Genomic DNA, 13,629 nt, shown 5'->3' on the forward strand with positions numbered 1-13,629 from the left:
TCTGGGGAAGGTTACCACAAAAATTCTGCAGCATTGAAGGTCCCCAAGAAAACAGTGGTCTCCATCCTTCATAAAAGGAAGAACTTTGGAACCACCAAGATTCTTCCTAGAGCTGGCCGCCTGGCCAAATTGAGCAATCTGGGGATAAAGGTCCTTGGTCAGGGAGATGACCAAGAACCCGATGGTCACTCTGACAGAGCTCTAGAGTTCCTCTGTGGAGCTGGGACAATGACCCTAGCACACAGCCAAGACAACGCAGGAGTGACTTCGGGACAAGTCTCTGAATGTCCTTGACTGGCCCAGCCAGAGCCCGGACCTGAACCCTATCGAAGATCTCTGGAGATACCTGAAAATAGCTGTGCAGCAACGCTCCCCATCCATCCTGACAAAGCTTGAGAGGATCTGAAGAGAAGAATGGGAGAAATTCACCAAATATAGGTGTGCCAAGCTTGTAGCGTCATACCCAAGAAGACTCAAGGCTGTAATCACTGCCAAATGTGCTTCAACAAAGTACTGAGCAAAGGGTCTGAATACTTTTTTTATTTTTTATAAATTAGCAAACATTTCTAACAACTGTTTTTGCTTTGTTATTATGGGGTATTTTGTGTAGATTGATGAGGAAAAAAACCTATTTAATCCATTTTAGAATAAGGCCGTAACCTAACAACATTTTGAAAAAGTCAAGGGGTCTGAATACTTTCCGAAGGCACTGTACAAGTGACTCTACACACACACACGCACACCCACTCACATACAACCATCATATATGCTGCTGCTCTCTCTTTATCATATATCCTGATGCCTAGTCACCTTACCCATATACATATTGACCTCTATCACTCCAGTATGCCTCCAGTATCCCTCTACTGCAAATATGGTACTGGAACTGGCTGACCGTGTATATAGTATGCTTACTTACTTTCTTGTGCGTTTTTGTTTTACTTTATGTCATTTTTTGTATTATATTGTTATTGATTTCTGCATTTTTAGGTTTAGAACTTGAAAGAAAGACATTTCACTGCACTTGTGCACGTGACATTAAAAACTTGAAACTTGAACATTGCTTTTTTTGAGTACTGTAAATTACTCTAAAATGTCCATACTTACAGTGCAGGAAAAATTATGTTGTTGTCTTAAATACTCTATATTCTACTCAATCAATGTTACTTTACAATAGTAGTAAACACAAATACAGAATTTGAATAATAAAAAAAAACTTGAGATCATACCCCCAAATCTTTTTTTTCCCATACAGCCTTTGCAACACATTATCCAATACCCTGTTAAATATTTAAGTCATAAATATCTTCTACTAGCTCATCAAAAGACATGGGCTCTAATTATCTAGCTGAGGAAAAAGGCCTGTGGGTCCCTCATCCATTAATTGCTTCTATCTTTGACATTTGCTAAAGCCAGCCACCTGAGGTTTCATCAGCATTCAAGTCAATACAAAATAAAAGCCATCTCCATCTAATTCTTTAATCAATCTATTCACATCTGCCGGTTTGAAGCTGGAGCCAAAATCAGTACAGTGACAGACTAAAATGCTTTGCTTGTTTGATGCAATTAATTGACCATCGTTTCTAAACCAACATGAAGGCTTATCAGAATTCTCTCACGACAGGGGTTACATCTAAAGATCTCCATAACAACAAAAACAAGGCTATTTGTTTTATTCATCACAGGGTCTCACTGGTCCTCTGGCCAACAGAAATAAACCCTGAGTTTACTCAGTAGAGACCCCAGTCCTCACAGTTTCCACAACTTTTACTGTGCCACTTCCTGTTGACATGACAGTGTTCCAGGGCGAATACACTGCAGTCACACTGCACGCATCAACCAATGGCTGTGTGGCACGTCATCGACTGCTCAGTCGGGCACCCGGGCATCAGATTGCTAGATCATATGATGTGGTTAGCTGATTTGTTAAACACCTATCCAGGTGCTATGTGATCTGTCATGCGACTGCAAAATAGTCTACCTAGAATGCTACCATTCTGCTGACCTTGAAAGGGACCTTCTTCCACCTGCTGTGACACTTGTCTTTGAACGAAGGTGCCAACTAACCAGCTTGTGGATTGTGGACCAGTGTTCCTTCACATGTTATCACCTTTGAGGATAACATGTATTAAAGCATTACAGTGATATTGTCCTACACTCTTACAAAAAAGGGTGCTATCTAGAACATGAAAGGGTTCTCCGGCTGTCCCCTTAGGATAACCATCTGAAGAACCCTTTTTGGTTCCAGATAGAACCCTTTTGGTACCAGGTATAACCCTATTGGGTTCTATATAGAACCCTTTCCCCAGAGGTTTCTACATGAAACCCAAACTAGTTCTACCTGGAACCAAAAAGGGTTCTACCTGGAACCAAAAACAGTTCTATGGGGACAACCAAAAAAAAAAAAAAAAAATTCAACATGGGAATGTAACTTTCTTCACAGTACAGTACAGCTATTTCGGACTAATGCCCGCTCGAATTGCCATAGCAGAGGTGTGAAATATCTGCCATACTAAAAACATGTACCGGGTTTACAGTGCAGCAGCAGAATGGGTTTGGTTACCTCACACCTAGAGGTCAGGCAACAGTTCCCTCACAACTCAATTGGAACATAAAGGACAATCAGAAATGCTGTTGTTACCTTGCTTTCAAACCAAGGTGCATGAAAAATGGAGAAAACAAGCAGAGAAAGAAGAGGAGTTTTAAATAAACTGGACAATGTAGACAAGACAAGCATATCCAGATTAAGATTTGCATGGCATTGAATGTAGTTAAAGGCTACATGCTATATTCAAAACAAATCATTGAGAATAGGGTCTGTCTGACTGATTGGTCCTGCTACCGAAGGTCTCACAGGGAGCTCCAGCAGTGTCAGAGGGTTCAACAAACGCACACATATACACACGCATGCACGCTCGCAAGCACGCACACTCGTACGCACGTCCACACACACGCACACACAGAGAGAGACTCACTCATCTCCATGTACTCTGGCGTGAGGCCTGCGAAGGGCTCTAGGAAGTGGTCTGTCTCATAGCGCTGTAACTTCTTCTCCCTCTCCTCTTCCTGGAAGGACCTTCTCTTAGACTTGATGTACCTTATCAACTTCTTCAGCTTCCTGCACACAAAGGAACACAATCATAAGACGCCATACAGCATATAGGGCAGTTACAGACAGGGACACAGTCACAGACAGGACACAGTTACAGACAGGGACACTGTCTCAGCCTCCAGTATTTATGCTGGAGTAGTTTATGTGTCGGGGGGCTAGGGTCAGTCTGTTACATCTGGAGTATTTCTCTTGTCTTATCCGGTGTCCTGTGTGAATTTAAATATGCTCTCTCTAATTCTCTCTTTCTCTCTTTCTTTCTTTCTCTCGGAGGACCTGAGCCCTAGGACCATGCCTCAGGACTACCTAGCATGATGACTCCTTGCTGTCCCCAGTCCACCTGGCCGTGCTGCTGCTCCAGTTTCAACTGTTCTGCCTGCGGCTATGGAACCCTGACCTGTTCACCGGACGTGCTTGTTCCACCCTCGACAACTACTGTGATTATTATTATTTGACCATGCTGGTCATTTATGAACATTTGAACATCTTGACCATGTTCTGTTATAATATCCACCCTGCACAGCCAGAAGAGGACTGGCCACCCCTCATAGCCTGGTTCCTTTCTAGGTTTCTTCCTAGGTTTTTTCCTTTCTAGGGAGTTTTTCCTAGGGAGTTTTTCCTAGCCACCGTGCTTCTTTCACATGCATTGCTTGCTGTTTGGGGTTTTAGGCTGGGTTTCTGTACAGCACTTTGAGATATCAGCTGATGTATGAAGGGCTATATAAATACATTTGATTTTGAGTTACAGTCAGGGACACAGTTACAGACAGGGACACAGTCACAGACAGGGACACAGTTACAGACAGCGAGACAGTTACAGACAGGGACACAGTTACAGTCAGGGACACAGTTACAGACAGGGACACAGTTACAGTCAGGGACACAGTTACAGACAGGGACACAGTTACAGACAGGGACACAGTTACAGACAGGGACACAGTTACAGACAGGGACACAGTTACAGACAGGGACACAGTTACAGTCAGGGATACAGTCACAGACAGGGACAAAGTTACAGACAGGGACACAGTTACAGACAGGGACACAGTTACAGACAGGGACACAGTCACAGACAGGGATACAGTTACAGTCAGGGACACAGTTACAGACAGGGACACAGTTACAGACAGGGACACAGTTACAGACAGGGATACAGTTACAGTCAGAGCCAAAGGCAGGCAGTGGCACAGAAACATAGTCACAGTGGAGGGACAGGGACAGGGACACAGTCATGTTTTCGGATCAGATCAGCATAGAAAACTACTTATGGGCCTGGCATTTGCATCCTTGATATTTATTTATATAATGTATTTAACCTTTATTTAACTTGGCAAGTCAGATATGCAGACTTTGTTTTGTAGTGTGTGTGATGAGGCTGGCGTGTGCGCTTGTGTGTGAACTCACGGGATGCCGATTTCAAATAAATTGTTCTGGATGAGTTGCTTTCCCAACATGGTGATACTGAGCTGAATACACAACTCCATCAGACATCCTCCATGAGCACACTGCAGAGAAAAAACCCACTAGTTAAACACTTCTGTACTGTAACACACTTCCATTACAGAAAGACGAACGTGATAAAAGGATGGGATTCAAACCAACCCAGATTTACGACTTCCTCACAGCAAAATGCAATTTCCCTGACATTCAAAGAGATCGAAGTTCACTGTAAACGCTGCATATCGGCTCAAGAGAGACAATCGTGGTCGTTTATCTATGTTTGATTGAATCCCAGCCTAACACTGTTTTTAGCGTTTTGATTGACAGCTTCAAGAGAACAGCACTTGAATTATACAGATTTATTTTGAATATGTGAACTCCTAATTTATGTTCCTAGGTTAACTAACAGTGTTTAATTCGTAGCCATCTGCTCTTAATAACATTATACTTCACCATGCATTATGATAAAACGCATGAAAATTAAATATACCTGTTTAACATGGCAAATAATGGAATACATCTTTAATAAAACTCTCTAAATTACTGTTCATGATGCAGAGTTTTCTCAGAGACTAAGAGGAGGGTTTATAGTAAAAAAGTGTTTAACCTCTTCCATGCGGTACGACTCAAACACATACAGATAACTTCCAGGTCGTCCAACAAGCCTGTATGAGGAGACATGAGGAAGGAAGTCGGGAGAGGCAACACTGAGAGAAACTCTACGACCTCTTACTGACATAGACTGTGTCATTAAAATTGCACAACATGACATGACATAAGATAGCATAGCACAGCATAGCAGAAAAGCATTGCATAACATCACATTGCTTCACATCACATCACATAACAAGCTCATACAGAACAATTGAGAGTAGAGAAAGAAGCCGCGGGGACTCACCTGCCTCTGAAGAATGCTATGTATATGATGGGAGTAAAGGCATTCACAAACTTTAGAATGAACGTTTTGAATATCAACCTCTCCTCAAAGCTCTTGTCTGTCTTTGGGACCTCTGAGAAAACAGACAGGAGACGTACAGACGTTAATGAATAACTTAGAAGGCCATTGCCGCTCGAGACTTGACTCGAAAGAGAATAGTAGGATCGGATCTAGGCCTATAGAGAAAGAGGAGTGTTAGAGGGTTTCTGTATAAGCACTTTGTGACATCTGCTGATGTAAAAAGGGCTTTATAAATACATTTGATCGATTTAGATCATTCAGTACACCAAATGACGGTACGTTTGTTGTCACTTAGGCGCAAATACATTTTGGAGCTATATTCAGTTGGAAAAGTAGGTAGCACAGTGATGCAGTACATTGGCATGTTGTTAGAAATGGCCAACAGATATCCTAGCTAGTGGTGACACAGCTAATAGGGAAGCAGGCGGACGGTCAATGCAAAATGCACACTTTACTTTCTGTAAATGGGTCTTGCCCGAGGAATTGTTCAAACAAGTTGTCAGACTGACCTAGGACACTGATAAATAGAACCCAAAATGCCTTGTTGATAGCTTTCGAACAGTCTTTAAAAGCACATTAAATGTGCTATCTGCATGTATTATTATTACAGTATTGGAATTAGGTTGTCAGGCTGACATCCCGAGGACATGCAAAGATAGGGAATCTTTCTTCCATGACCTGATTTTGTATACCATGTACTGTACTTGCTAGTTAGTGGATGTGCATGCCCTACTTCAATACAAGTTGTCAGACGTACCGAGGACAGTGAGCCAGCGGGCGACGGCTCCGTAGACCTCGTCCAGGATCAGAATGACCACTAGGTTGATGATTGCGGCGGTGGTTTTTACCATCAGACGGACGTTGGATCGCGTCGTGGGGTTGTTGCTCATGTGCAGGGCTGCCGTGATGGAGATCCGGTAGAGGATGACCCCGAACACTATAGCAAAGGTCACCCCGATCTGGAAAGAGGTGACAGGGATAAGGCCTCCCGACAAGGTCAGTACTAGTAGGTTTGGTTTTGAGAATCTTTTCCAGCGTGCCGTCAAACGCTTAGATACAGTATCATCTGTTACACAGTTTAGGAATTGTAGGTCTCAGCCCTTAGATCAAAATATCTACTAAGCTAACGTATGGAATTGTTTTAAGATGGTACTAAAATTCAAAATTTATCCATTTGATTTAGAATTTTAGGACCACTGTAGGTATAAAAATATATACATACAAAATATTTGATGAAAATTTGACCTTTACTGCTATAGCCCATAGAAACACATTGAATAACACATTTGTGCATGGCAAAACAGACATTCAGAAAATAAATCATAAGGAATAAGGTTTCAAAGTGTCTGTCCCATATCTGAGAGATATAAGAAAACGTAGGAAAAGAATGTTTCGACCCATGTTTACTCACGTTATTCGTGGCACATTTGACCCCCTATACACTTTTTGCCATTTTTATAGCCCGGTACTGTGTTACCTTCAGACCACTCCCCTGAAGCCGACACCTTTGTGAGAGTCTCCCCTTTCGATATTGGTGACATATTAGTTTGTAGCTCCAACGGTTCGGTCTGGAGAGTCTGTTTTGTGAGAAAACCTCTTTGAAATGAGGACATCCACAACAGAGAGTTCAGACGACTGCCGTAAAGTTTTTGGATGTCGTGGAGCCAAACCACCAACACTGACTTGTTCATGAGAGCCTCATCTGTAGATGGCGGTGACATATTAGTTTGTAGCTCAAAACGGTTCAGGTTTTACAGACGAGTTTGTGACGATTTTCTTGTCTGGATCCTCGCATGTGTAGAAAAATACCGCTTTCACAAGCCCCATGTTATGGAATAGGCACAAACTTTATATCGTCGGAAAGAGGGGATTGATTTGCAGCCACTACAAGAAACGGTAAGTCTATAGAATAAACACACAGGGAGCTATTCAATATTCAAAATGATGTCATTGTTGACGCACAAGTTTTTTTAATGAACAATGTACAGTATTAGAAGTCTGTGCAATGCATGTGGTTCAATCTTAAATGCCTCTTGGCAGTTGTGCTTTGCTAAATGTGTTGGACTCACCATCAGAAGCATCATGACTATGTTGGTCATGTACGCTGGTAACCGGTCTCTGCAGGTCAGCTTTTCTTTCTCAGTCTAAAAGAGGGGAGAAAAATATTAAGATCTATAGAGTTCTAGCCAACTGTACTGTTACTGTTTGCATGTGGAAAATATCACAGCAGAAGAATCCAAACAGCGATGGAGGAGGAGAGGAGAGAGGAGAAAAGCTGGTGTTTTGATGCTGACAAACCATTACACCGAAATAAACGTTTCATACTGAATTATTCAAGCCTGGAAGTCAAGACGACAGTGTTCCAACAGTTTATTCACTATATTTCAAGCATTTAGTCATTCATCGTTCTCATCGTTCCATTCTCTATGCAGCAAATCTCAGGCAGAACATGACTGTGTCTAAAATGGCACCTTACTCCCTACATACAGTAGTGCACTATTTTCGACCAGAGCCCTGTAACAAGCCCTAAGGCATCGGTCAAAAGTAGTGCACAGTATATGGAATGGGGTGCCATTTTCGACGGAGCCAAGTCAATGAAGAGGTCAGCACCTTCCAGCAGCCATTTTGGAACAGAACAGGGTAACATGCTGTCCATGGAAGTACAAGAAAACAAACCATACAGTCTCAATCTCATTACCAGAACATTTTCAACATGCACCAAGCACCAGGCTCTATCACAATGGAGATCCAAGCACTATCACTATGGAGATCCAAGCACTATCGCTATGGAGATCCAAGCTCTATCACTATGGAGATCCAAGCACTATCACTATGGAGATCCAAGCACTATCGCTATGGAGATCCAAGCACTATCACTATGGAGATCCAAGCACTATCGCTATGGAGATCCAAGCACTATCGCTATGGAGATCCAAGCACTATCGCTATGGAGATCCAAGCACTATCGCTATGGAGATCCAAGCACTATCACTATGGAGATCCAAGCACTATCACTATGGAGATCCAAGCACTATCACTATGGAGATCCAAGCACTATCGCTATGGAGAATTCAGACTCAAGTTACACAGAAAAGAACAACAACAAATAAAAGAACAAGAAAGTCAAGAAAGAAGAAAGTGCACTGGTTCTGACAGACGGTGACAGAGTGTGTGCATGTGCGTGTGTGTGTGTGTGTGTGTGTGTGTGTGTGTGTGTGTGTGTGTGTGTGTGTGTGTGTGTGTGTGTGTGTGTGTGTGTGTGTGTGTGCGTGTACATGGTCATTTGTGTGTGAGAGAGAGGGAGAGAGAGAGAGTGTATGTGTGCGTGTGTGTGTGTGTGTGTACATGGTCATTTGTGTGTGTGTGTGTGTGAGAGAGAGAGAGAGAGAGAGAGAGAGAGAGAGAGAGAGAGAGTGTATGTGTGTGTGGGGGGGTGGGGGGGTCTTAGTGAGGGGGCTGTTTAGGTCAAATGGACAGAGATGTCAAGTCACATCTTACTGTAACCCTTAAACGCTATTTGTACTTTACTTGGGAATTGTTGTGAAAATGTGCAATCATCAATCAACATGATTTACAGACAAAAGAGCAGTTTCTCCCAATTCGTTGAAATAGGCCAAACGGAGGTGTGTGAGTAGTCCACACACACCTCCATTTGGCCCATTTCAATTAATATAAAGTGTGTGTGTGTGTGTGTGTGTGTGTGTGTGTGTGTGCGTGTGTGTGTGCGTGTGTTGTCTGGGAACCAACCGAAGTCTATGTATGAGATGACTGGGATTGGGCTTGTGTTGGACAGAATAGTACAGAGTGTGTGTGGGATAGGTGTGGGAGGAGGCGAGGACACTAAATGTACCAGTTTAAGCCCAGCCATGGCAGATTGAACTGTTTGCTTCCATTTGTTTGTTGGTTCTTCTGCTATCTCTGTAGGCTTCATACAGTCAAAAGACACAAACACAACAAACCACAAGACAAAGAGGTAAAAGAAGACAAGACAAAACACACGCTAGTCATGTAAAGGCGTAAAGACTGTTATAAGACATACAATCTCACTGTAGTCTTTTAAAGACCTGTGTGGTACGAGTGTCACATAAATCTACCACAGGAGAGGATTAATCATTATGTAAGAGGCAAACACTTTTCCAAACATCAGGAGTCAAGAAGAGACTGCAAATCAATTTACAGAAGAAGTTGGATGACAGTGAAAACCCAGGAATAAGCAATCAGTACCTTCTGTGTCTTGTGTTCTTTCTTCAGGGACTTCTGCATAACGCAGAGCTCGTACTCAGCTCTCGGGTGGTCCTAGGGATGGAATAGAGGCAGAAGCACTTAACACTGTATGGGGACTGACTGGGATACATAGAATTCTCCCATCAGGTGCAGAATTTAATACAGGCGTTAAGGATGTCACTGTCCGTCCAACTGGGTCAACAAACCCGGCGTCGAGGTGAGGTTATAAAGTCAAGTCAAGTTCTACAGTATAAAGTAGGTAGAAGATTTTCAAAGGCTACAGTTGTCTGCAGTTGCTGGTACCCAGTCAGGTTCTACCTATTTCTACTGAGATGGGTAGGACATTATCACAAAGACAAGGCTGCAGTTGCTGCTGGTCTGGAGCAGCATGGATCTTTGCAGAGGGGACAGGTCAGGGAGACAGAGAGAGACAGAGAGAGGACTGGCCAGGCCAGGAGATTGTGGGCTGGTGAGCTGGACCTGGCATCCGACTCCAAGGAGACAGGATGTTTCAGGTGCTGTAAGCAGGCCAGAAGCAGTGGCCATTAGGGTTGTAAAATTCCCAGGTTTTATACAGCAACCCCAGTTGGAAGTTAGCAGAATTTTGTAACCCTAGATGGCATTCAGAGAAGGAGTAGTGGTTCAATGGGTCGGGGTAGTTTGTGGGTGCTTTAGGAGGGCGTGAAGGTGTCCATGGACAGTCTGAAGAAGAAGAGCCAGTGTGGGGGGGGTAGCAAAGCCAGATGGTGACCGAGGGGGAAAAGGGTATTTGTGTAAAATGAAATGTTCCAAACCTTCAGCTCTTCCTGTAGGTACCCACGGGGGGAAAGAGGAGGACAAGAGAGTTACAAAAATCTCTCAACCTTGAAATCTTTTTGAAAATGGACTTGAAGAAAAAAAAATGGTGTCATAGTCTATTGTGCCAGTTATTATTATTGTCTCCAAATAAAACAACACTGACAAGACAACTGAAATGTAGTTATACCACATTTTCTCTTCTATTCAGTTTTCCATGGCTAGTGATGGAATTATGAACAATTAACTATTTGTGGAGAAAATATTACTGGGCAGTAATAGCAGCATTTTGAAACAAACAACAACTCACTGCGTTATTTGGTCAGTCTACAATATGGCGCTCCCATTCACAAACAAATAGTAGTGAAATGCAAGACACTAACAGGAGAGCACTCACCTCCTCCTCCTCAAAGCCTGTTAGATCCCATTCGTAGTTGAGACGCATCTGTCTTCTCTTCCAGTGCTCCATGAACATGGCAGCTGCAGAAACACGACGCGATTAAGAGTTGCGCTAAGAGCCCCTTGAACGCATGAAGAACATAATCCGCAATATCAACAAGATTGTCTGTCCTTCCATCTAGAGTGCTGTCTATGAATTTGAGAAGGGTTACGCGTCCAAAGCCTCATCCCTCAGCTGTATACCCCCAAAAAAGTGATGGGGCTGCTGTTTTGATGTTTTTCAAATCCCAGATTGTACAGTTTGATGCAAATCTAAAGAAATTCTATCTCCATAAAGCGTTCATTTTTATTCAGTCGTTTTTTTCAACATTAGGCAGATTATGCAGATAGTAACGTGGAAGTGAGTCCTGTATGGCTCAGTTGGTAGGACATGCTGCTTGCGCTGTCAGGGTTGTGGGTTCAATTCCTGGGGCCACCCATACATAAAATGTGTGCACGCATGACTGTAAGTTGTTTTGGATGAAAGTGTCTGTTAAATGGTATATTTGTATTACTTATTATCAGTGACTGGCAGTCCAATTATGGTTCCTCAGCCAGGCTAGAAGGATAATTAGTGTGGCATAATAAAGGTGCTAAAATTAAGATTGCAGTGATCAATTATTACATGTATAATGAGCAAAATGATCAATTGCCACGTGCGTGGGATGAGGGGCTAAACGTGTCGCTAATTCGATGCAATTCAGTGTGGAGATGACATGGATTGAAGGTAGGTATTTTCTAGTCCAGTGGAACAGCAAGGGCGGTGGCAGTCTATATGCAGACAGGCACCTGGGGCGATAACATGTTCTACATTTCACCCATGTAATGTTCATCCATGAAAGCGTCTTGGCAAGAGTGGATACGCAAGACTGGATGAGCGAGACTGGATGAGTGACCCTGGATGAAGGAGACTGGATGAGCGAGACGTCACTACTGTACTGTTTCCCATAGTGTTGACGTTGAGTGACTGAATGAAAAAGAACCCCTATGTGGAGTACGACAATGTGTACAGGTATCTGACTACATTAGGGATGCTGGTATGTACATTTGTGGATAACCAAAACATAATTTCTGCTCATAATATTGACTCTGACAACAGAGGCAGGGAGGGCTTACAGACAATTATAAAAAAATATGTATCATTTATTTACTTAAATTGGTCTGAATAGCCCTTTATAATTGCACCTTCAATCCTAGTAGATCGGTAATGCACTACGTCCTGCTTCCAACAGTGAGGGACGCCAGTTGCATCACTCTTTCACTAGTCGAACAACAACAACACAACATACTGTAGTACTTGTTGTATACTGTTCTGTACACTACAAAGCCTCATCCACGCCTATCATATCACCACCAGATGATAACGCCCAGTAGTGAAAATAACACACACACACGTTAAACCGCAAATAAATCCCAGGGCTGTACCTGTGCCTTCATACAGTGCTCCAGTCTATTGCTTCCTCCCTTCAGTCTCAGGCCTCACAGACCCAGCATTACTGTGACACTGAACAGAGCACAGGAATGCACCACCGAAGAGTCCGTTTTTAAAGTGAATGTGGTTCAATTCACTTAGTAAGACACTGTACAGTCTAGTCTACGGGGCTTAGTGTTGCTCGGACAGTCATGGTTGAAAGAGCCGGAAGGAGCGAAAGAAAGAGAGAATAGTGGATGCAGATGGTCGGAAATGAACGGAGGAAAGAAAGAAAGAAAGAATACAACCGGGAGACTAAACATCTGGAAGAAGAAAATAGATGGAGCTGAGAAAAAGGAGTCAGTCCTATTGTTTAGAGGGGTCCTGTGTGGCTCAGTCGCTACCAATGCCAAGGCCGTAGGTTCATTTCCTGCAGGGATCACATACACACACTAAAAACATATGCACTGTACTGTTAGTCGCAGGTGGGAAGTGTACAGAGGAAATAGTCTATCTAACTGTGCCCTCTAAGCACACAACCATCTCCATATTTGAACACTTTGGATAAACACATCTGATAAGTGGCCTACATCATTTTTATTATTACAAAAGTTGAGATGGACTACGGATAAAAAATTAACTGTCTAGCTAAGTCCGGGACTGTTACATTTTAGTATCATCTTGTCCGAGCAAGAAAGGCCCATTGGGCTATAGCCTATTTCCTGTTTTTGTAGTGTGCGGCAGCTTGATGTACAGGATGCTAGTCTATCGCTGGGCTTCACAGTACCATCTGAGTTGTTGATTATTGAGTGTGGTCACTGTTAAATAAATCATACAGATACAGAAATAAAGTCGTGCTGTTCTGTTATGTTGTGTGGACGAGCCTCAGCCTCTTACCCCAGAGGGCCATGAAGATGGAGAAGAAGACGGTGGCAGGGTTGTCAAAGAGGTGGCTGGCCCGGGCCGTCCCGCAGGCTTCCTTCAGTTTCCAGTAGTTACAGGCTCTGTCACACAGCGGGCACATGGTGATGTTGTTCCTGGGGTGGCAGATCTCCATGCTGTAAAGAGGGAAGATGGTGGGAAGGAGGTGTAGAGGGAGGGGGGGATAGACAAACAGTCAGCCCTCTTCAGCTCACTGCCACCAGTGTTATTAGGCCAGCCTGTCAAGCCAGTGTTTCCCCTATATTCCTTTAGCAGCGGTGGCCCGCCACTGCTAAATCGTTGCCGCCACTCCCCCAAAAATATGTATTTGTA

The 13,629-nt window shown here is 43.2% G+C and overlaps 1 protein-coding gene across 4 annotated transcripts in view; it reads right to left on the bottom strand.

Moving 5' to 3' along the window:
* Positions 1–13,629, bottom strand: part of LOC106573096 (anoctamin-1) — a 70,852-nt gene that overhangs the window by 15,898 nt on the left and 41,325 nt on the right. For 2 of the 4 annotated variants that reach the window (XM_045696892.2, XM_014147793.3), the window contains 10 exons: positions 13,273–13,433; positions 10,924–11,006; positions 9,732–9,803; positions 9,358–9,432; positions 7,577–7,651; positions 6,265–6,466; positions 5,448–5,559; positions 5,157–5,214; positions 4,514–4,614; positions 2,976–3,118 (listed from right to left, as the gene is read on the bottom strand). In XM_045696892.2, the coding sequence (XP_045552848.1) occupies positions 2,976–3,118; positions 4,514–4,614; positions 5,157–5,214; positions 5,448–5,559; positions 6,265–6,466; positions 7,577–7,651; positions 9,358–9,432; positions 9,732–9,803; positions 10,924–11,006; positions 13,273–13,433 (1,082 nt within the window). The remainder of the gene's footprint in view (positions 1–2,975; positions 3,119–4,513; positions 4,615–5,156; positions 5,215–5,447; positions 5,560–6,264; positions 6,467–7,576; positions 7,652–9,357; positions 9,433–9,731; positions 9,804–10,923; positions 11,007–13,272; positions 13,434–13,629) is intronic. The other 2 variants (XM_014147797.3, XM_014147796.3) reach the window with 1 other exon arrangement.

The sequence above is a fragment of the Salmo salar genome, chromosome 16 (genome assembly GCF_965601325.2).
Source record: "Salmo salar chromosome 16, fSalSal1, whole genome shotgun sequence".
NCBI lineage: Eukaryota > Metazoa > Chordata > Actinopteri > Salmoniformes > Salmonidae > Salmo > Salmo salar.